Source organism: Vanellus vanellus (genome assembly GCF_965231255.1).
Source record: "Vanellus vanellus genome assembly, contig: HAP1_SCAFFOLD_263, whole genome shotgun sequence".
Lineage (NCBI taxonomy): Eukaryota > Metazoa > Chordata > Aves > Charadriiformes > Charadriidae > Vanellus > Vanellus vanellus.
This window is the reverse complement of record NW_028126610.1, coordinates 151574-176055: the sequence shown is the minus strand read 5'-3', so window position 1 is coordinate 176055 and position 24482 is coordinate 151574. Positions and strand designations below refer to the sequence as shown.

Below are 24482 nucleotides of genomic sequence, written 5' to 3'. Positions count from 1 at the left end.
CGTTATTTCAGTCTAAGGTGTGGGTTTAACCCCCTTGGGCCTGGGAAGGAGAGTCCACCTCATCCCTGACATGGTGGGCAATAACTGTTATCCTCAGGACAGCGGTTCTGTCTGGGAGCAAGGTTCAGTGGGTGCTTTGGTTATTGGAGAAGTTGGAGGACTTCAGTTCATGCTTGAAGGCCATAATTAGCTTCCTTAATTGGTTCCTAGTAACTCCAGGCCTTGCTTTCTTACTCAGCGCTGTCTGAAGGTAGGTGCATAAACTTGCATGTCTGAGCAGCCCCTTGGGCCATTGTTGCTGGAAGCAGAGCTCAGGCACAGGGTGGGACGCTCTTATGGACATCTTCACCCCCCTTGGCTGTGTCCTGTGAGCCCGCCCCCTGTGAGCCCGCCCCTGGGAAGGGACAATTTGTCTCTTCTCCTTTCCTGTCACTGTTGTCTTAGCCCTCCTTCCCCGTTCCCTCTTTCACTCTCCCCAAGAGTTTCCAGTGTTTCCTTCCCCTCTGGTGTCTTCTTCAGCCACGGTTACCTGCCGTTCAAGCGGAGGATGTGCCATAGGTCTGTGGTACGGTGTCCCATCACATCTCCTGTCTCCGCTGTCGTGGAGAGTTTCATGGACCTGCCTGTGGACACGATGGCCCCTACACACCTGAAGTCCTCTTCAGGCTGAGAGATCTGGGGCTGTTCAGTCTGGAGAAAAAATGGCTCAGGGAGACCTTATTAAGGTGTCTCAATGCCTGATGGGAGGGAATGAAGGCAAGGGAGCCAACTGTACCTCAGGAGTTCCCAGTGAGTAGACTCGGAAGGTTGTCAAACTCTGGAACCACTGGAACACTGCAACCGCCCAAAGAGGTTGTTAACTCTCCACCAATGGAGATCTTCCAAACCCTCAGGAGTTCCCAGTGAGCTTTGAATTTTGAGGGTGAACAAACACTGGAACAGGTGTCTCAGAGAGGTGGTGGAGTCTCTAATAACGGAGTTATTCAAAACCCACCGAGAGAAGGTCCTGAGCAACCTGCTGTAGCTGACCCTGCCTCAGCTGGGGCTTGGACTACACGGTCTCCAGAGGTGCCTTCCAACCTCACCCATTCTGTGAGTGTAGAGGACAAAAGTAAGACAGAAAGAAATGAGAACAGATCCCCTTGGCCACAAACACCTTGGTCTCCTGTGGAGAGGACCTGTGATGAAGAGAGGAAACTTATAATGAGGAAGGAGTAGCAGAGATGGAGTGTTATGCACTGACTGTAATCCTCCATTTCCCATCCCTCGTGTGCCTCTCCAGGCGGGAGTGAGAAGAAGAAATGCAAATGCAAATGAAGGAGTAATTTGAGCCTAGGGGAAAAAAAAAAAAAAGTGGGGTGGGGGAATGGTCTAAAATATTTAGTCATAGTTTCTGACTATCCGAGTCTACTTGACTTGGCAATGAACTGGTAATTTGTAAGTGATTTCCCTGTCTTTGTTTTGACCCATGATCATCTTTCCCCTCATATCATCTTGAGGAGGGGGAGCGAGTGAGCAGCTTGGTTGTTGTCTGGCTGCTGGTCAAGGTTAACCCACCTTTCATAAACCCGCTTTCATTCACAACCAGACTGGAGAGCACTTTGTAACGTGTGTGGTGGGGATGGGAGAAGCAGATACTGGGCTGATTGTTCTTGAATTCTGAGAGAACTAGACGAGGTAATCTGCTGACCTCTTCGGTCTCTAGCTTGCAGGCTGTAATTCTTACTTACACGAGGAGATGAATAAAAGTGTGCAGTTTCCGTTAGGTGTGACTGTGCACTGCTGTGGAAAAACTGCTTCCACAGACTAACAGCATGACTGCAGTTTTTGGAGATGTCTGCCTGCACAGCTAATTTTCCTGAACATTTCCTTTGTCTTTGGGCTTTTCACCATAGCCTAAGATAACATTTGGAGCTTGAGAGTTGGTTTTGGAGATGGTCTGCAACCTTAGCTTTGAGTGTCCGTGTTTACGCTACTTTATGTGCCTTTTAGATGGCTTTATCTGTTGCATGATCTTGGAGTTGAGCGGCACTTTTTCCCTCTTTGAGCAGTTATTTCCACACGCTCAGTTTTTGAAAGATGAGTTTTAGTGAACACCAGGTTTTTTACAGTGCTGTTTAAGCTGTTGCTGGAATTAGCGCTCAGCATGAGCAACTTGTAATTGGAGTCAGACAGAAAAATTGAAACACTGGGGCCTTTTGTCTTTAAGATGGCTGTGACTGGTGGTGGTGGCTGCGTTTCATTTGTTGCTCCAAGAGCAATGGCTATGTGGCTGGTCAGAGTCTAGCTTAGACCGCAGTCATTACAGTATTATGTCAACTCTTGCTTTAAGAAACAGTTCATAGGTGTTTCAAGAGATGCCGGTGTGAACAGGGTTAAATTTGACAGGGTGGACATGTTCTGTATTGCATTTACATCTCCGAACTGGAGTGCGGGGAGCTTGAGGTGTGCAGACAGCTTCAGGGATTAGCAAAATGGTTGATTGCAGTATGGAGGCTATGTGATGTGTACACAGACATTGCTACAGGTTCACTCACTGTAAACCTGGTGAAACTGTTTGTTTTCATCTGCTGGCTTTCACTGGCATGGACAAATGTAAAAGGTGGAAGATAAACAGAATATAAAAAATACCCACTGATAAGTCAGACGCTGCTGTGGGATAATTGAGTGTTTTGGTGGTTTGTTGAGCACCTCAGTTTTTGGAAGGACACCTGCATTCTCTCTGCTCTCTTTTTTTTTCTTCCAGATTTTGATGTGTCCAGAACATGAAATGGAGAGGGTAAACATGTACTGTGAAATCTGCAGAAGGCCTGTTTGTCGTCTATGTAAACCGGGTGGATGTCATGCAAACCACAGAGTAACAACCATAAGCACTGCCTACAAAACCTTTAAGGTAAAAGTAAATATTGTTGGACCTGGCCTTAAGAAGGGGGAAGAGCACTGAGCCTCGGGTTTAAGGGCAAACTTCCCCTGGCAGGATGCCAGGACGTGTGTTTGGAGGACACTGAACGAGTCATGAGGCATGCTGCTGTGCAACATCTGTTAATGTATATATTAGTGTGACATAGTGTGCGGCTAAGAAACTAAACTATATTTTCTATGAGGCTTCAAACAGAACCCCTTAAAAGCGCTTCCACCTTATGTTAGCCAACTGTGCATCAGTACTGACCAATGCAGAAGGTTTAAGAAGTTAATGGTTTACAATCTGGCTTTTTTAAGGCAAGTGTCCTTGTGGCTTGGGTTAGCTTATACTTCAGAAGCACTCCTGAAGAATCTGCATCGGCAGTTATCTGCTGGGACGCTGTATGTTTTTGAAGTTGCAGAGCTGTTGATTCCCTAAGCACCATACAACAGGGCAGACTTGCAAACACTGCTTTGTTATTAAAGAATGATTGCTGCTGCCTCCTCTTCTTCCTTTGCTTCCTCTCTTGCTCACAGGAGAGAAAAAAAAAAAAAAAAGCCCATCCCAGCCTGCCTTCTGCTCTTTGGCCTCCTCGCCTGTTTGCAAGGCTTTTCCTGTACAGCTGTTAACTCTTGCAACTAAGGAAGTGCAGAGACACTCCTAAGTTCAAGTTTCCAACCACTCATTTTTCTAGCAAACCTTACTACAGATGAGTTAATAACCTATGAGGCTTTTCTATTAGTTCTGGTAATGTCTTGAAGACTCGTGTTCCTAGCCTAAGAGAGAAGGTGACTGCTGTGGCTGGGGAAGGATGAGCCAGCTGAGGCTGTCACCTCTTCTCCTCAGAGGCTGTGCCACCAGTCCTGCACATGGCAGTGGCCTGATGTCCCGGGCCAGTCATGGCGGGTCACTGAGCAGTTCTCCGCAGGGTTGCTGCTCATAACTGATGGCAGGCTCTTGTCCTCGTAACTACAGAAACTGAGTGCTGGCTGGGTGGCCCACCTGTGCTTGTTGTCAGTTTGGGTGGGATGCCCTTGTTCTGCCTGCCAGTTTGCTGTTTTATTTTAACAGGAGAAGCTTTCAAAAGATATCGAGTACCTCATCAGTAAGGAGAGCCAGGTGAAAGCTCGCATCACGCAGCTGGATCTGCTGCTGAAAGAAACAGAGGTGAGAGTGGCTTGTGGGTTGTCTGGGGATGGACCTTGCAAGGACACAGCAGGGACTCCAAATGGAACAGTGAAGTGTTCCAGATCCTTTGGGGTTTTTTTTTGTTAGCCAGCAAAACCATTTCTGAACAGTTTGTGTTGGTTCTGAGTCACAGACGATAAGACCTAATCCTGACAGTGTGGGAAATTTGGGCAACCTACAGAGGGAAGTTAAGTTTTGGGTGCTGCTGTGAATTTAATTGACATAAAGCTTATTTGATACCTTACCCAAAGAGAGGTGGGTTAGACTTACAGCTCTTGCATATGAGTGGTGCTGCACAATTTATGCTGTCTGTTTACCTTGAGGATGTTGCAGTGAAGTCAGAATTAAGGGCAAAATCTCCCTGCAGAAGAGTCAGAGCTGGGAGCTCACATACGAGCGGAAAAACGCAATGGCAAAAATTGGCAGGAGCTCCTGGCCCTGCCTGTATCTTGCTGCAGATGGCCTTTGTGCTTCATAGTTCCTTTAATCCAGGGCACTCATCAGAGGTGGCACTACAGGGCATAGGGGAGAAACTGGGCTGGACTCCCAGTTCAGGGTGACTGGGGAAGGTGGAAGAGCACCTAGGTCTTGGGCATGAAGACTTCAGACGCTGACTTGCTTTTACAGTGCTTTTCCATGAACTATTTAGACAAACGCTGTGCGTAACTCAATACATAATCGGAGGAATAATTTCCTGCTCTTTCCTCTCTGTGTTAACGTAGGAGACGCTTACTAGCTTGGGTGCAGTGCTGATTGCATTTTCAGTGTTGAAGAGCATAACAAAGCTCGTTAGTCTTGGCAGTCAAACAGATGACTAATTTGCTCTGATCTCTTGAACAACCCTAAGTACATTTCTGTACACAGCCACAGTGCTGTGGGATCCGTCTAAAATGTCTTTTGTTCCCTCCTAGTGCAACAGTGAAAGAGCTAAAGAAGAAGCATCTCAGAGTTTTGAGAAATTATCTCATGTCCTGGAAGAGAAGAAATCCGCAGCTCTTAGGGCAACTGAAGCTTCTAAGAATTTAAGGCTGGAAAAATTGCAAACACAAGCAGAAGAATCTCAAGGGCTCCTGGAAAATAATGGCCTTGTAGGACTTGCTCAAGAACTGCTTAAAGAAACCGATCCATCTTGTTTTGTTCAAACAGCAAAACAACTTCACGTCAGGTATCTTATTAATTATCTTCCGTTCGAGGTACAGGTACTGTTCCAGGGATGTCTGGTCAGTCATATTCTTTGGACACCTGCTAGGAAAGTACTGAATGCAAGTACTTTGTGTTGCAGAGCCTCAGAGGCGGTCCCGGTACCATTCAGTAGAAATTCCTATATTACAGCGTGCGTTAAAAAACAGCCCAGAGGAGGGGCTCTGTCCTGCGCCAACGCCTAGCCTTCTTCAGTAGGACTGCAGTGGAAGGGTAACCCATTCAGCTCACTGATACAGTCCTTTGCTCAGAGATTGCATCGGGTATTTGCAAGTTAATCTAACAGGTCTCTTCTGGCTTTAAACTCTTTGATCTGAATAGTTGTGCTCCATTAGCGCTTCACACCTATTTTGTTCTTTGAATGTAATGCCCCAAATTGTTAAAATGCTCTGCCAACCAAAAGATTCCCTGTTAGTTATCTTTACACTGATGTACAAAAGGCCTTTAAATTTTGCATTTTAATTCTGTCTAGAGAGACAAGTTTCTGGGACACGTGAGTAAGTACCTGAAAAGAGAACTTTTTTTAAAGCAAAACCTAGCGGTTTTGCTCTAAGGAATGCACCCATGTGAATTCCTTTTTCCCTCTTCTGCCATCCCTCTGCTTCTGTGCTTTCAGAATCCAAAAAGCTACTGAATCTCTCAAGAGCTTCAAGCCAGCAGCTGAAACTACTTTCGAGGACTTTGTGATGGACATAGCCAAGCAAGAAGAGATCCTTGGTGACTTGTCCTTCCATTCCAATGGCAAATTATGAGAGCATCACGTCTTTCTTGAGTTATAGCTTTAAGGGCTTCTCTGGAAAGAGGCAAAACTTGTGCAGGGCTGCAGTTGCAGAACTCAATCTTGTGACTTGCATTGTCCCTTCTGCCTCTGTGATTCACAAGGCGTTACCTGGCAGCAATGCTAGCTTCAGCTTTGATAAAGAAGCTAAGATGCCATGGCATTCAGAACCAGTTTACATTGGCTTCCAAAATATTGTAGTTAAGTAATACTAGGTCTTCCTAGCAGCTTTTTGTCGTGATTGCACGACAGAAAAGAATAGGTTTTTATATGGTTTTTTAGTTGCCAGCAAAAATAAATAATACAACTTTCAAAGTAAAACCAGAAAGGATTTAAGTGCATGAACAGACCCATCCTCATCTGCACTCTTTGACTGAGTCAGATTTCCCCCCCCCACTGTCCCCCCAGTGCTGTAGCCACTCAACAAAGGGCTTCTGTGTTTAATTCTAAAACAACATGTATCTACATTTGAGGTTTTTTTCTCCTGAATCTCTGTCATTCCAGGTCTAGAAATACCAGAAATCAATGAAGAGCAGAGCAAAATGTACAACAAAGCTCTGATCAGTTGGGAATGCCCTGGGAAGACAGACTCAGCTGATATCTATGTTCTTGAGTATCATAAGCTTAATAGAGAAGAGGAGAGTACAACGTGGCAGGAGATCGAAGTTTGCAGCAAGAGCAAAGTAATATCTGATCTCGATGACGACAGCAGCTATGCCTTCAGAGTTCGAGGATATAAAGGATCCATCTCTAGCCCTTGGAGCCGAGAAGTTATCTTGCGTACGCCTCCAGCCCCGGGTATTGGGTTTTCTTATGTCCACGAGCTGCTGGTGGTGTTAAGAGCTGTAGGTGGTTTCCAGTAGCTCCCAGACTTCTACTACACTGTTACCGGTTGTATAAATGTTTAAAAGCACTGTTAACAAACAGGTTAAGTAGGTAGCATACTGAGACTGTGTTAGCTTGCGTAATGTTCCTGGTAGCCTTTAAAAGCGAGGAATTCTAGTGCCAGCATGACTTAAAATATAGTTTATAAGCACAGAAATACTTAACTAAGAGAAAATTTTTTGGGATGCTGTTTTTCAGTTCTCAGTTTTCTTTTTGATGACAAATGCGGGTACAACAGTGAACATCTCCTGCTGAACCCAGGAAGAACCTCTGTGGAAAGTAGGGCTGGATTTCCTCTACTGCTGGGGTCTGAGCGCATGCAGGTCGGATGCTACGCAACCCTGGATTACATCATTGGCGACACTGGGATTGCCAAAGGGAAGCGCTTCTGGGCTTTTCACGTGGAAGCCTATTCCTACCTGGTGAAAGTGGGAGTTGTTTCTAGCAACAAGATACAGAAGTTGTTCCATAATACCCATGATGTGACCAGCCCAAGGTAAATTGCAGACTCTTGCTTAATACATGTTTTGTATAAGGAGATGGCTTTTTAAAAAATAAATTAAGAGCGAGCCTGGTCTCAATTAGTATACAAGATGAACCTAAGCAGTGGGAAGTGGCTTGAAGGATATAGTGTAAGCAGGTTGTCCTGTTCATCCTCTACTATTAGTAGGAAGATGTTCTAATTGTCCAGAGTCCTATTTTCTTTCTTTCTGGGAAAGAAATCGGGTTTCTACAGATATCAAGATATGTCAGTTAAAGCAAGAAGGTTAAAAAAGAGAAAAAAAAGCATCATTTGCAAGATTGAAGCAATGCTTAGTTGTCAATAGTAAGATTCTGCCTTAATTCCCTTAGCATACTAGGTTTGGCAGCCACTCAGAGGTACAATGTTCACTGTGCATATCTGTGTGTCTTTGCTGTAGCTTGCGTCATGGTGGATTCCAAGTCACTGGCTCATCCCAGGCTATAGATTTGCATGTGACACTGGAGTGCTACTGAGCACAAGCCAAAGTGCAGTGGATAAACCAGCAAAAAGATTTCCAGCTCTCAATTACAGTTGTAGTAAGCCTGGATGTGTCTAGGAACTGCAGGCTGGGAGGCTATCTCCCAGGGGCTCTTAACTTTTTCATGAATCTAACAAAAGTGTTGGCCTTCTGCTGTATAACATACTGAAATTATAAAAACGCCAGTGTCTCAAGCTTCTGAAAGTCAGATGGAGACTTTTTGAAAAATGAGAAATTAGATCCTGATTTTCTCATTTCTCCCGGTCCCTGCCAGGAGGGAGTGAAGCTCAGCCCCGCTCCCTCCTTTTACAGGGAGGAAAACAAAATGGAAAAAAGAAAACCAAATTGTCCTATATTAGAAGTGTATAATTCCATTTTAAGGGTAGGGCAGCAATAGGGCTGGTACCACAGCCCCCCAGCCCCACAGCCACTGTGGGTCACCGGCGTAATAATGTACCTCTCCGGTAATTAAAGTTTCTTTTGGGAAGGGGGGAGAGATGGGGACTCTCCTGCGCCGGGACCTTTCCCCTCCAGGGAGGCAGAGCCGGAGCAGCGAGCACGGTCCTGCCCGGAGGGCAGCGTGGAGGGGATGCGCACGGGCATCCCGGAGGAACAGCAGCAAGGAAACCCCGGCACTGCACCTTTCCCTTCCTCTGAGCCTTTTTCTTTTCCTCTTTTTAAGGGCTCAACCAGTTTCTTCCCCCTCTGACCGTCACCATGGGGCACTGGCACCAGCAGCTTTGCAAAACCCCATCCTGTAAAAGCCGCCTGATTTTGGCCCTGTTTGGGGATGCGCTGCTTCCATCCTTACAGAGCAAACTGATAGATTTGTTATTCTCCCCCCTCCCCATTTAGCAAGAAGCACCAACGTGCCGTTGTCGGTTTGGGTCGGTTTGCTGCAGAAAAAGGCTCCCGCAGGGGACGGGATAAGCCGATGGCAGGAGGGTCCCTGCACCCATCCCACCGCTGCTGGTGGAGGGCGGCAAGGGGACCTTTTCTTCGGGGTTGTCCTCTCCTCCCGGGCTCTGCAGCCCCACGCCGCAGCCCAACGACCCCCCCGAGATGGGAAGAGAGCACGAGAACCATCTCTGCTCAACAGCTCAAGAGGAAAAAACAAAATAAACGAAAGAGATAAAATAATACAATAGGATGAGATACAATAACGCAGCAGCACCCGCCCCACTCGTGGCACTACTTTTCTTCTCGGCCACTGCAGTGATTGGGGGGTTTGACAGGATGGACCTTCCAAGGTCCCCTCCCACCCAAACCAGTCTTTGGGTCCATGACTGGAAGTGTCTGAGGTCAGGTTGGATGGGGCTGCAACCAACCCCGTCTACTGGATCCCAAACCACCCAGAAATCCAATCCAAACTGTTCTTTGGGTCCGGTTGGAGGTGTTCAAGGTCAGGTTGGATGGGGCTGGGACCAACCTGGTCTACTGGAAGGTGTCCCAGCCGATGATGGGGAGGTTGGACTGGATGGACCTTCAAAGGTCCCCTTCAACACAAACCGTTCTGTGGGTCTATGACTGGAAGTGTCCAACGTAAGGCTGGATGAGACTGGGACCAACCTTCTCTACTGGTTCCCAAACCTTCCAGCCCAAAAATCCAACTCAACCAACCCAAACCTTCTATGAGTCTGATTGGAGGGGTTCAAGGTCAGATTGGACAGGGCTGGGACCAACCTGGTCTGTTGGAACCCAAACCACCCAAAAATCCAACTCAACCAATGCAAACCATTCTGTGGGTCTGAGTGGATGTATCCAAGGTCCGGTTGGATGGGGCGTTGAGTAACCTGCTCTACTGGAATATGCCCCTGCCGAAGACAGGGGAGGTTGGACGAGATGGACCTTCAAATGTCTCCTCCAAGCCAAACCAATCTGTGTGTCCATGACTGGAAGGTCCGAGGTCAGGTTGGACGGGGCTTGGAGCATCCTGAGCTGCTTGAAGCTCTCCCTGCTAATGGCCACCCCACCAGAGGTTGGCGGTTGCCGTGTCACCACGGTCAGTCAATCAGCGATGAACATGTCACCCTGATGTCACAAGAGGTGCGTGGCACACCCACTCAGGGGGTATAAAAGGGCCCACCGGGTGGTGGGTCCCACACTTTGGAGGAACGTCCATAAGATGACCTCCAACATGGCTGTCGCCACCAAGAACCGACCTGCCAGCGTGAGGCGGACCAAGATGGACTTCTGGGATGGGATGGAGCACACCTTCGCTATGTCCAGCGTCACCGCTGAAGGTACGGCCAACCGCAGCCACCTCTCCGGCAGCCAAGACTCAAGGGCTTGTCACCATTTCGGAGCCAGCCATGACACTTGGCGTCTGCCACCGCGTCGCGGCTCAAGGGGGAGATGTTTGGGGTGGACCTGAGAGCTGGTGGAGATGGGGCCTGACCTGGTTCTTCTTTGTTTTTTCAGAGCGAACGGCCGTCTGGGATGCAGTGGCTGGCTACATTCAAGACCAACTCCTGCTCCACAAGGTGGTGCAACACCCGCGTCCTCCTCATGCACCATGAGGGGTGGTGGGATCCCCCTGGGGCGTGGCCTGCTCTCACCCTTCAACTCCTCAGAAAACAGGAATCTCACCCCAAAAGTCCCCACTGATGGCCAAACGGGGCCTGTGCAATGTTGGTGTCACTTCTGGTAGGGCTGATCCAGGTCGCTGGAGACCCCCCCGGGATGGCCTCGTCCTGGTTCTGCCCAAACTCCAGTGCTGGTTTTTTCTCCTGAGGAGGGGAAGGACTCAACATCTCCTCCCCAAAGTTCTCCCCACCGCCCAGCTCGTGCCTCCAAACGGTGGGAGAGGGCAGGATCCAGCCTCAAGCACCATCCCTGGATGGGGGAGGTCACCTCCAGATCTTCCCTCTAGCCAGTCCTCACCCTCCCACCCTTCTCGTCCACTTGCAGGGCGTCCGAATTCCCACCCTTGGCTCCTTCGGTACTGTCCTCGAACGCGTCCAGGTCGGAGATGAAACCGTGACTATCCAGAAGCCGGTGTTCCACCTGGCCAGGAACCTTGCTGTTGTCCACAACCTGATGGACAACAAGGACTACCTGCCCGGTAAGATGGCTGACTGCACGGTCATCTTCTCTGAAGCAACTCCAAAGTCCAATAATTGAGTGGTTTTGAGTTTTTTTGGGGCAATGCAATGATTGTGACACACAAGCTGTAGGACACGGGCCACCGGGTGAGCGTCTCCATCCTTCTCCTGTGGTTCTTCCAGGCAACAAGGAGCTGGAGCCCCTCAAGTACTCCAAGGTGGCCGTGGCAGCCGCCGTGTCCCGGCAGAAAGTGGTGGACTGCATCCAAGGCACCACGACCCTCCTCTCGCACTGCCTGGGGAAGGGGGAGAATGTGGCCCTCATCCTGAGGGAGGTGGGGGTGCTCCTCATCGAAGGCACGAAAGTGCACGTGAAATTCTACCGCAGCTTCCTGGAGAGGCTGTCTGGGAAGGAGAACTTGGAGAAGGTTGTCTTCAAGGTAAGCATTTTGGTTTCTCTGTGGTGCGTGCGGTCCCACGGCAGTGTTCTGGCACTGCTTGTGTGGGGTCCCTCAGGACACGTTCAGCCACTCGGTCCAGGTGAGAGTTACGGTCCTGCCAACACTTGCTGCCTCAAGCTCCTCCGACACTTGAGTGCCTCAGCCATGTGGGGGATGTCCCACCGTTTTTGGCCTCTTCCAATGTGGGGTGCTTTAACCACGTGGAGGGATGTCCTGCCATCTTTGGCCTCCTCCAACACTGAGACCCTCAACCACATTGAGGATGTCCTGCTGTCTTTGGCATCCTCCAGTGTGCAGTGCTTCAACCACGTTGAGGATGTCCTGAATCTTTGTGTTCCTCCATTGCAGGACATGATTGTGTCCCCAGTGGTACCCGTGGCCTCACTGAGCTTCTCCGGCCGTGTCATCCTCTTTCCCAAGTGAGTACGTTGGCGGCTGTAGCCGCTCTTTGATGCCAACGCCCAAGGTAGCATCTCTTCCTTGTGCCGCTGCGGGTGTCCTGGGGACACCAGGCGGCGACTCTTGATGATGTCCCCAGGCCGCAGTCACTCCCATAAGGCAGCTCTGAGGGGAAAGACAGAGGAATTTGGATGACATTTCTTCCCGTGGTGGCCTGGACTTCTTCGCTGGGCGACTCCATTTCCCAGGCCCGTCCTTGGGGATGGGATGTGGTAGACTTGGGAAGTCAATGGCCTTCATGGCAATGCCAAACTCTGCCTGCGGGCAAGTGGCCGCAGGAAGTGGCAAGTGCTGGTGGTGCCATGGGTCATATGGGTGTCTTCTCCTTCTTTCCAGGTTTGTGATGGAGTGTGTGCCCAAACACCCACCCAGGGCTCTCCTCAAGACCTCGAGACAAGTCCCTGGTGAGGATGTGCAGATGAGAAAAGACAGTTTGCCAGCTCTCCAGCAAGGTGGGAAAGGTAAAGCAGCTCCCAGCTCTTCTCCATGGGACGGGTAACCAACTTCTGCCATGTTGTGGGGAAATGGCCGACGCTGAGCGCCAAAAGGCTCCGACTTGTCCTAAAGCTTCAGGCCAACTCCTGAGGGCCTTTTGTCCTAACGATTTGTTGGTGTCACCAAAAGAGAGCCCCGGGGTGGGATGTGCCCAAGGGTACAGTGGGAGGATGGTGGGCCAAGGCCTTCTCCTCCCCCTCTTCCCCTCAGAAATGACACCTGTCCCCTCCCCGGCACCACCCGGCTCCTCCTTCCTGACCATCATGATGATGATGAAGTCGGAAAACCACATTGGAAATGGTGCTGGTGTTGGGGAGGACACGATGGGGCTGCTAGAGGAGCAGAATGTCCAACCCTCAGACATTTTGGGAAGGGGCCTGAGCACCCCCTGCGTGTCCCTGGGTGGTCTGGCAGCGTCACAGCGACGCTCTTCTGAGGAGGTGTCTTCTTTCTGGTTCCAGTGGGGTTTCCCGGTTTTCCCTTTCCTGCTGGTCCGAGCCCGACTCAAAGCAAAACACCACAGTTCGGGGAAATCTTGGAGCTGCAGAAGAAGAGGACAAGGTCTCTGGCCAGGTGAGGCTGAAGGCTCAGGGTGGGCGGCCGCACGGGGCCATTTTACCCGGAGAGGTGGGAGACGCTCCATCCCTGGAGACATTCCAGGCCAGGTTGGATGGGGCTTTGAGCAACCTGATCTGGTTGAAGACCTCCCTGCTCATGGCAGGGGTGTTGGACTAGATGGACCTTCAAAGGTCCCTTCCCACCCAAACCATTCCATCAGCCTGACTGGAGGTGTTCAAGGTCAGGTTGGATGGGGCTGGAACCAACCTGGTCTACTGGAAGGTGGCCCTGCCGATGACAGCGGGGGGCGTTGGACTAGATGAACCTCTAAATGTCCCTTCCAACCCAAACCATTCCATGATTTTCTGACCCAGCAAGAGCCCGTTCCCCAGCCCTGAACGCTCCTTGGTCATCACCACCCAAGAGTGGTGAAGGCAGCACCTGGAGGGGTGGGATGTGGCTGCTGGGAACACCCCCATTTCACAGGGCTGGATCTTCTCCAGCTCTTCAGGAGAGCCCCAGCGTGGTCTAGGGACAATGGGACAGCTGTGTGTCAGATGAGGGTCCCGGCACAGGGGGTTTCCTCAGCCAACCTGCTGCTGGCTACATGAGGAGGCACGTGGCTCATGGGGAGGGGCAGAAAGCAGCCCCAAGCCCATTGTGTCCTCAGGTAGACCTCTCCCTTTGTGTCCTTCCAGGCGGCGGTTGGTGGTCCCAAGGGTCTCCTCCGACACAAACCAACCCATGACCAGCCAACCCAAGGGCAAAGCAATGCCCAAAAGAAAACATAGACGCAGAGCCAAGAGATGGCAGCCAACCCTCAGTCCTATAGAGGAGGAAGAGGAGGAGAAGGAGGAAGAGAAGGAGGAAGAGAAGGAGGAGAAAGAGGAAGAGAAGAAGAACGAGTAGGAGAAGGAGGAGAAAGAGGAAGAGAAGGAGGAAGAGAAGGAGAAGGAGGAAGAGAAGGAGAAGGAGTAGTGGAGAAAATCCTCACCGAAAGCACAGTGCTGAAGGCGGTGAAGGCCGAGTCCTCCCATCCTCACAAAGCCTCGGCCTTCATAACGTCTGTAATAGCCGTATTATCGGCAACGAGTTCTGAGGTCAGCCTGCTCAAGGAGCCTGCCTACGGGGCCCTCCAACGGCCACCACCGAGCCGAGGCAGCAAAACCAGCAAAGCTGTCCCTCCATGGAGAGTTCAGAGAAGACTTTAAAGGACAGTCCTGTGAAGAGTCCCTGGAAGGATCCCCTGAAGAGTCCTCCAGAGAGTTCCCTGCTGAGAACCCTCTGTCACCCGCTGCCAAGAACCCTGGCCAGACCCCCGGCTGTCCCCCAGCATCGGCCACCCCGCATGGCCCAACTGTTGGAGGAGCTGCTGAGGAGGCAGTCCCAGGAGGTTTTGACCCGCTCGCTGCTGCCACCAGCCGTTGTCTCCTGCCAGGCTGTGCCTAGATCGGGAGAGGCGGGTGGCAAGCAGGCCAAGCGCCCCGCGCCACACGGCACCCCCAGGACGCAAGAGACCTCCCCGTGGGACAACATCCCACCCAAGAAGAGGAAGATGGTGGTGTGCCAGGTGGAAAAACACTCCAAACCCCTGTGGGAGGGGACGCCGGAGCGGGACGGTGCCGCAGTGGGCAGCAGCAGGCAGCACATGGGCAGCAACAAGCGGAGGGCATCTGATGGCAACACTATGGCCACCAAGCGACGCAGAAACCTGGTGGATGCTGGGGGGCAAAGTGCCCCACGCTCCCCCAGCCTCTCTTCATGGGCTGATAGAGAAGGCGTGGAGCACGCATCCCCACCGCATGCGACCCGCACCCACCCACTCCAGCCCCAGCCCCACTCTCCCACATCTCTCTCTCTTTCTTAATTCATTAAAGGTTTGATGTTTGGTTCACAGTGCGTCTGCCTGCGGTCATTCCTGCAGTGGGAGGCGCGGGGGTTAACGCAGCCCGTGCCGCATGTGTACATCTGACCCTCCACCTCTTCACCCCTGTATATGAGGAATCCCCCAAGGTTGTGGATGGAGACTGTCCTGGTTTGAGATAAAACAGAACCAATTTCGTTCAGTAACTTCGCTTCTTAGCGGGGCCTCTTCTAACTACTAAAATAACTGCATATTGTGCAGACAGTGTTCACTCTCTCAGAGAGATCAGACCAATTGTTTATAGCTGATGCCCAGGCGTGGGATGCAGAGAGGCTCCTGCTTATACTTATTGCCATAACAGCCGAGGCCAACCAACTTTGTTATTTGCCCCGTCGGAGGGTCGGAAGCGGAAAAGCATAGTGGGGTCCCACCTGGAGGGAGGAGCAGACAGGACAGGTGACCCAAAACTGACCAACAGGGTATTCCATCCTGTGGGAAACCTTGGCTGGTCCGAGGGATCAGAATGCGAGTTTAACGTTGACCTTGAGCAGATATCCGTGTACCCTTGAAGAGACTGGGGAGTCCTGAGAAGAGCTAAGTAAAAAGATAAAGGTTGGCAAACATCCTGGCTTTGACCAGAGCATGAACAGTGTGTGATGTGAGAGCGTATCGGGCAAAAGTAGAATGCTGAATATATGCATAGATAAGCACCTGGGTAAAAGACTATAAAAAAGCACTGCTTGTTAAGTAAAGAAATTGGATTGCTGCAACTTGATGTCCAGTGTCGTGTCCGTCCCAACAACGACACAGTATTATCAAGATTTTATCCTGCACATTTACACAAAACAAACAATAATAATCTTTTTTATTACACGTGGCAGGTCAGTGGCAATTCTTCATGCCTAATCTACTGATTACTCTGGTGTCTTGTCATGTTAAGAACATAACTCTCCCTCCTATAGTGGAATTATATTGTTACTGATTCATTGAATAAACTAATTATATTTTCTTCAGTCATGCCACTTGGCCAAGAATAAGGAGAAACATATTAAGGGAGGTAAATATTTATTAGCTTGTCTTCCTCTGACCTTAATTATGTTGGATAAAGCCCAACATTCAAAACAAAACGGAACTCTCTTGTTACTACCTTTTACAAGACACTTCAAGGGGGTATTTATTTAATCTACATTTAGTAATATAAAAGTTTGGTGTATCACTGCATCTAATCCTGTAGACACTCAAGACAGCCAGCAGAGAGCATGGAGCACCTCTGGGAAAGTGAGTCCTCTCACCTGTCTTTGGCACTGTCTTATGATTCAATAAATAGCCCCAAAAGAGTGCCTATATCTCTCCATTTCCAACAGAGAGCCTACACGAGAAATTTAAACTACATTCCTAACCTTAGGGTGGCTAAACTTAGACCACACAAATCTTGATCATGAAGAAAAACTCTATGAAAGACGTATGTTGTATATCTCAGGAAAGTACACGAAGGGTTAACAGCCCATTTCCACCTTTTCTATCTACACTCAGTTGTTACAGGGAGTCACCACGTGTGTGACAATATATGTAGAATCATTGAATCATAGAATCATAGAATTGTCTAGGTTGGAAGAAACCCTTGGGATCATCGAGTCCAACCATCTACCCTACTCTACAAAGTTCTCCCCTACACCATATCCCCCAACACCACATCTAAACATCTCTTAAACACATCCAGGGATAGTGACTCAACTGCCTCCCTGGGCAGTCTATTCCAATGCCCGACCACTCTCTCTGTGAAAAATTCTTTCCTAATGTTCAGTCTAACTCTACCCTGTTGGAGCTTGAAGCCATTCCCTCTTGTTCTGTCATTAATTACCTGTGAGAAGAGACCAGCACCAACCTCTCTACAGTGTCCTTTCAAATAGTTGTAGAGAGTGATGAGGTCTCCCCTCAGCCTCCTCCTCCTCAAACTAAACAGTCCCAGCTTCTTCAACCGCTCTTCGTATGATTTGTTTGCTAGGCCCTTCACCAGCTTCGTTGCCCTCCTCTGCACTCCCTCCAGCACCTCGATATCTCTCTTGTATTGAGGTGCCCAAAACTGGACACAATACTCGAGGTGTGGCCTCACCAGTGCTGAGTACAGGGGCACAATCACCTCCCTACTTCTGCTGGCCACGCTATTTCTAAGACCAGCCAGGATGCCGGTGGCTTTCTTGGCCACCTGGGCACACTGCCGGCTCATATTCAGCCCCTTGTCAATTAGAACCCCCAGGTCTCTTTCTGCCCGGCAGCTTTCCAGCCACACCTCCCCAAGCCTGTAGCGCTGCACGGGGTTATTGTGGCCCAAGTGCAGGACCTGGCACTTGCCCTTGTTGAAACTCATACCATTGATGTTGGCCCAATGATCCAATCTAAGTCTCTCTGTAGAGCTTCCCTATCTTCCTGGGAATCAACACTCCTGCTTAACGTGGTGTCATCTGCAAACTTGCTGATGATACACCCTATGTCCTTATCGAGATCATCAATAAAGACGTTAAACAGAAATGGTCCCAACACTGAGCCCTGAGGCACACCACTTGTGACCGGCCGCCAGCTGGATTTAAATCCACTGAGCACCACTCTTTGGGACCTTCCAGTCAGCCAGTGCTTGATCCAGCGGATCGTATGCTCATCCAGGCCCTGCGAAGCCAGTTTTTCCACGAGAATTGTATGGGGGACAGTATCGAATGCTTTTCGAAAGTCCAGGTATACAATACCAACAGCCTTTCCCTCATCCAAGATTCTGGTTATCTTGTCATAGAAGGAGATGAGGTTCGTTTGGCAGGACCTGCCTTCCATAAACCCATGCTGACTAGGCCTCACCCCCTGGTAACTAGGCCTGATCCCCTGGTACTAGGCCTGATCCCCTATATATATGGGGGAAAATTAAAAGTGTTTCTATCCTCTTTGTAATATGCTATCTTTCATCATCACTAAGTTCAAAAAGCAGGGAGGATGGGCAAATGATGTCATAGTTTCTTCCTCTAACAGTAATTTAAAAACTGGTAAACATTGTCTGAGAAGATGGAAAGTACTTGCCTTTCTGCAAGTCTCGCCCGGTCGCTTCCAAGGGTAATAGCTCATTTTGCTGAGGTGAAGACACAGTTTTTGTTGATTGGTGTTCGAGACGGTACGGAATCTTGTAATACTCAGCTAAATATATCCCAAGAGGGAAAAAAAATGCACCGTCATTTGCAGGGTGCACGCAGGAGAGTAGGTTGTTCTCTCACACTCTGGGAATGTGCAATTCATTCCATCACTCTGAATCTCTCATCTCTGAGTGAGATACAGTCAACGGTTTAACTACAGTTCACAAAAAGGGAATAAATAATAATGTAAATATATACATATAGACACTGCAGTTAATCTAGTGAAGAGTTTTGTCTGGTTTCTCTTCGCTAGACTCAAGAGTAACTTTCTGCAATAAAATGAGACTGCCTTCAGAGTTTAGGAAATCAGTCAAACAAATTATTTAAGTTGAGGTCACTCGGCTATCTTTTTTAAACAAACCTGTGACTTCACCTTCAGTGATGAGTGTCTACACCCCCTCTTCCAAAGTTTGTTTCCCGGGAAAGAAGTACCTCCTGAATTTGTGATTTCATCCCCAAATTTTGAGAATTTTTGAATGGTGGATCACATCATCTGAATAGTGGATCACATTTTAAACTTCATTGAATGAAAAAGAAGTAAATTGTACCACCATTGAAATATATAGCTAGGCATTTCACAGGGGTTAGAAAACATTGCCTCACTCACATCTGGGGACTACCAGTTCCGATATTTTGAGGATTAGCTGGAAGCTATTTCCAAAACTTGTCAACAACTCTTTTCTAACAATGTAATTGTTATTATAATACATCAGTTGCGATGTATACACTGCAAGAGTCCAAAAAACCCATTCTGCTTCCTTGTAAAAGAGAGAAAAAAACTCTTTACAGTTCTCTTCCTCTTCGTCATCCTCTTCATCCTCCTCGTCATTGAGGATTATAATCAGTGGAGGGTGAACGGGTAGTAAAATATTCTTTTGATTTCTGAGTGATTCTTGATGATGGGCCGGAGGCAGAATCCCTTCTTGTACACCCTGTGGCAATGGGGCATCTGCAGACAAGAACATTATTTTATTAGGAGGGAACTAGAATATCAAGTCCAGGTTCAGACCAGCAGGTACAGTTTTTAAATCATTATATTGAAGGAATCATTAAATAGACAGATTGTGCCTTTTAGGAAAAATCTTCTGCGGAGGTTGACGTCTTCCAACTACAAGAAAGTAGGAAAGACGCTCTCTTCCGAGAGCATCTTCCAACTACAGAGAGTAGGAAGAATCACAGGCACTCACTCCTCTGACTGGACAGATGAGGCAGTGCTGAATAAGGCCTTTTGAAAAGAGGAACACTTTGACCATTCTACGCTATTTTAAAAAGGCTGGCTGTCTCTTCCAGCTGGTGGATAGATTAATTTGAGGCAGAAACCTTCTTTCTTCCAATACCTTTTAAGATATTTACAGCTGAGGGAAACACACAATCAGTAATACCTGGGCTGAAGTGAGTGAGTTCAGGACCCCACCTGTGAAACTCGTTAAACATGCTGAATAATAGGCAGGCCTGTATCGCTCCTCATGGCATCAGTTTTGGAGGATTTAGCAATTTTTGGCTTGTAGACGTTCTTTTGCTATCAATTTTCTGAATCAGAATTCTCTTTACTAAGTACAAAATGTAGATTTTGAGAAAGAATATCAAGTTCACAAAAATAATTTGCACTTAATTAGAAGAAAATCAGAAAAGATATTCTTTTCCTTAGGAATTTATATCTACCCGTAATATTTGCAGCAAAACCATTCCAGTATAGGGATAGCATTTTCTGAGAGCCAGGAAATGCAACGGACTGAAAATAAAAATGATGAAAAATGGTAAGTCTATTTGTGTTGTTCAAGCTGACCAATTTGCAGCTCTATATACAATCAGGATTCTGTGCATTATATTAAAAATATCAAAGAAATAAGATGAAGCGTGGGCATTTTCTGTTATTCCACTTGCTGTTATTCTTCCGCATCTCTTGCTTGCCTAGGAGCAGCATGCGTATCCTAGCAAACCCATTTCAATAACACTCCTGCAGATCAGATTTGTTGTATTTCATGCCAGAGAAAGTAAGATACAACACTTTACCTTGATAGAGCCTTTGTCAGTGTCCAGAATAGGATATTATTAGCCCTGGGTAGTGTAAGCCAAATCAAACTTGAATTCGTTTGACAAGATTTCTAAGTATTAAAACAAATCAATGCACTTTTCGTATTTGCAATGTTATTGTGCAGCACACGAACTTTGAATTCATCCATATTGCAGTAAAAAGGAAAAGGCCTGCGTCCATTTTCTCTTTCTGATTGTTGGACGTTGCTCTTCTACAGGATGCCCTTGTCCGCAGTGCCTCTTAGGCACAGTCTCTGACTCACACCAGACCCAATGTCATGCCTATGTGGTGGGCACGGCAGCACCAGCTGCCTGGCGCCGACACGGGGGAAGTGGAAACTGCACTGAAAGCAGTATGGGCACTCACAGAAAGAGCACACAACCCCTTGCCATGGGGTTAGTTAGGCTCAACATGCCCAGATATGACAGGCTACCCTTTCCTGGGGGAATTTCAGGAACTCAAGGTGTTTGCTTCTGACTAGAGGTCTCTCTGGAGTTCTCTGGTGACACCTGTCCACAGCTCTGGAGATAAGGCCCAGGAACAACTCTGGTTTAGTCCACTTCTTCATCCATCTATGACACGCCATGCCGACTCGCTGAAATGAGCAGTGCTGGTACAGGCAGGGCCGCAGCGGAACCCCTTTTTGGCCTCAACCCGGGCCTTTCTGGAGCTTTTCTGGGGCAGGAAAGGCTGGGCCAGTGCAGGGACACTCGCAGGGTGTTATCAGGATGGCTGTGACAAGCCAAGGGACGACACTCCAAGGTATGAGGGATGGGGCGCGAGCGAGGGCCCTCAGCCTCTTGCTCCAAGATGTGCTGGGTATACTGCAGCACACTCGTAGTCTTATGAAGAGGAGCCAGGGGCTCCTGAGGCAAGAGGAGCCAATGGGGAAACACAGGTAAACACCTCAAAGGAAGGCCACCTGGAGAACAGCACAAAGGAACTGCAGCCACTCCAGCCACTAAGTCACCTTCAACGGGGACCCAGCTTAAGTGCCTCTATGCAAACGCACATGGCGTGGGGAGTAAACAAGAGGAGTTAGAGACGTGTGCACACCTCCAGGTCTATGATCTCATTGGCATCACAGAGACGTGGTGGGATGGCTCCTATGACTGGAGTGACTGACGAGAAGCTCAACATGAGCCGGCAACGTGTGCTCACAGCCCAGAAGGCCAACCATATCCTGGGCTGCATCAAAAGAAGCGTGGCCAGCAGGGCGAGGGAGGGGATTCTGCCCCTCTACTCCATTCTTCTGAGACCCCACCTGGACTATTGTGTCCAGCTCTGGATGCCTCCACATAAGAAGGACATGGACCTGTTGGAGCGGGTCCAGAGGAGGGCCACGAAGATGATCAGAGCACCTCTGCTGGGAAGACAGGCTGAGAGAGTTGGGGGTGTTCAGCCTGGAGAAGAGAAGGCTCGGGGGAGACCTTATAGCAGCTTTCCAGCATCTGAAGGGGGCCTACAAGAAGGCTGGAGAGGGACTTTTTACAAGGGCATGTAGTGATAGGATGAGGGGTAATGGCTTGAAACTGGAAGAGGGGAGATTTAGATTAGACATGAGGAAGAAATTTGTCACTCTGAGGTTGCTGAGCACTGGCCCAGGTTGCCCAGAGAAGTTGTGGATGCCTCATCCCTGGAGGTGTTCAAGGCCAGGGTGCATGGAGCTTTGAGCAACCTGGTCTAGTGGGAGGTGTCCCTGCCCATGGCAGGGGACTTGGAACAGGATTATCTTTAAGGTCCTTTCCAACCTAAACTATTATATTATTCTATGGTTCGATGACTTGCTCTCACTTTGGCTTCCCCCGATTTCTGACATCTGTCTTGGTTCCCTGCCCTGGAGTCTTACCCCGTTCCAGGTTCCGGCTGTCTACTAGGACTCCTGGTAGACAAGAGCTCTTCTTAGAATGGACTGAGGGAAAAATCCCAACTTATAATTTTTTTTTTCCATAAATACTCTGATTTTCAGATATTATGCTGCCTTGTACACTAGTACTGTACTTCAATAGCCTGCATCCAGTGTTCAAGCCTGAAAAATTTATTCGAAACGATGAACTGGAAATACACCTGCACACACAGCATTGTAATCTGATGTTATCTGTCTGAGAGGGGTCTCATCCATCTCACATGTTGTGCTCTGTCAACAGATATTGCTACTCGTGGCCCTACCAACCGCCTCCCACCACCACACACACTACTTTTCATTTCTCTTACATCATCACCTGCCTACTCACCACTTTTACTACTAGAAGGATTTGATCTAGCAAATACCCAAGTAAAGCAACACTTTTACTCTGTGGACCTTGGCAACCTAAATTGCTGTTTGCGAGTTCATCTTTCATGTCACTGACACTTAGGAAGATCCCTAAAATGACAGCTAAAAAAAATCATACGCAACCCTATTCAAATGCCAATACAATTCCTTTCTTTGCCTTCAACTTGCTGGCATAGCAGATTAAAAATTCTTGGTTTTAATTAACGGGGGAGGTGATTCAGTAGTCCAGGTATAACAGTATTATGGTGACAAATAGACACTTGGGTTTGTATCCTGGGTATGAACAACATCCCAGCTGACATCTGTAAGTGCCAAGTTGCCGGTTATTTCTTAACGGGTTTCTGCGTAATTTTTTAGAGGAAAACAAAGTCACATTTGAAAATATTTGAATATTTGAAGGTCAGTTTCACCCAGTTCCAGACATTAACAGCTGGCTCTAGGAGCAGCATCTCAAAACCACGCCGCTTTTGGTCTCTAGTCAGTACGACTGGGCCATCCCCTGAGACATGATGGGGTCTGGAGCCAAAGGCCATCACCCAGGTATTAACACCTAAATCCCCAGTGCTGAAATGGATGCAATGACAGAGAGCCCTACACCCACCCCCAGATTTTCACCAGGTGCAATATAAATGTTTCTTTGAAGAACAAACCTGTTTTGAAGGACTTTGTGTTAAATAACGGATTTTGCAGAAATTCAGGTAGTTGCTATAAGCAGAAATTACAAACATGGACTATTTATTCAGAATCAATATAATGTTGGTTCAATAAGAAAGTGATGAGTTATCCTCATGTGCGGTTTTTAACTTGTGTGTTCTTTGGGTATGTCGTGGTTTAGGCCAAATCCACCACTGGGGACCCGAGGGACCCCAGACGGGACCGACAGATGCTCCCCTCTACCCCTGTACAAAGAGAGAGGCAGAGGAGGAAAAAGAGACTTACGAGTTTAGAAGAAACTAAACTACTTTAATGAAATATTAATAATAAAATAAAAAGAAATAATGAAAAATATATACAAAACCGTATCAAGCTCCCGAGATGACAATCACGTCACCGGCTGGCACTGGGGCAGTCCCAGGCTGGACTCAGTGACGGACGGGAACTGGATTCCGGATCCAGAGTCAGGATTGGGATCACAGGCAGACAAACAGAGTCCTCCTCAGACATCGGCCATTGAAGGAAGAGCCCGTGACCCTTTGATCCCTCAGCTTTTCTACTGAGCATGAGGCAGATGGGATGGAATACCCTATTGGTCAGTTTTGGGTCACCTGTCCTGTCCGCTCCTCCCTCCAGGTGGGACCCCACTATGCTTTTCCGCTTCCGACCCTCCGACGGGGCAAATAACAAAGTTGGTTGGCCGTGGGGGCTATAGCAATAAGTATAAGCAAGAGCCTCTCTGCATCCCACGCCTGGGCATCAGCTATAAACATTGGTCTGATCTCTCTGAGAGAGTGAACACTGTCTGCACAATATGCAGTTATTTTAGTAGTTAGAAGAGGCCCCGCTAAGAAGCGAAGTTACTGAACGAAATTGGTTCTGTTTTATCTCAAACCAGGACAGTCTCCATCCACAACCTTGGGGGATTCCTCATATACAGGGGTGAAGAGGTGGAGGGTCAGATGTACACATGCGGCACGGGCTGCGTTAACCCCCGCGCCTCCCACTGCAGGAATGACCGCAGGCAGACGCACTGTGAACCAAACATCAAACCTTTAATGAATTAAGAAAGAGAGAGAGATGTGGGAGAGTGGGGCTGGGGCTGGAGTGGGTGGGTGCGGGTCGCATGCGGTGGGGATGCGTGCTCCACGCCTTCTCTATCAGCCCATGAAGAGAGGCTGGGCGAGCGTGGGGCACTTTGCCCCCCAGCATCCACCAGGTTTCTGCGTCGCTTGGTGGCCATAGTGTTGCCATCAGATGCCCTCCGCTTGTTGCTGCCCATGTGCTGCCTGCTGCTGCCCACTGCGGCACCGTCCCGCTCCGGCGTTCCCTCCCACAGGGGTTTGGAGTGTTTTTCCACCTAGCACACCACCATCTTCCTCTTCTTGGGTGGGATGTTGTCCCACGGGGAGGTCTCTTGCGTCCTGGGGGTGCCGTGTGGCGCGGGGCGCTTGGCCTGCTTGCCACCCGCCTCTCCCGATCTAGGCACAGCCTGGCAGGAGACAACGGC

At 48.8% G+C, this 24482-nt stretch overlaps 1 protein-coding gene across 1 annotated transcript; it reads left to right on the top strand.

Moving 5' to 3' along the window:
- Positions 1–2746: 2746 nt before the first annotated feature.
- Positions 2747–7453, top strand: LOC309684900 (E3 ubiquitin-protein ligase TRIM36-like; the record flags this gene model as incomplete). The annotated part of the gene is made up of 6 exons (XM_082500739.1): positions 2747–2893; positions 3974–4069; positions 5002–5255; positions 5907–6031; positions 6573–6866; positions 7152–7453. Coding segments are annotated over 6 exons (1218 nt in total), but the record flags the coding sequence as incomplete, so codon positions are not given.
- Between the last annotated feature and the right edge of the window lie 17029 nt (positions 7454–24482).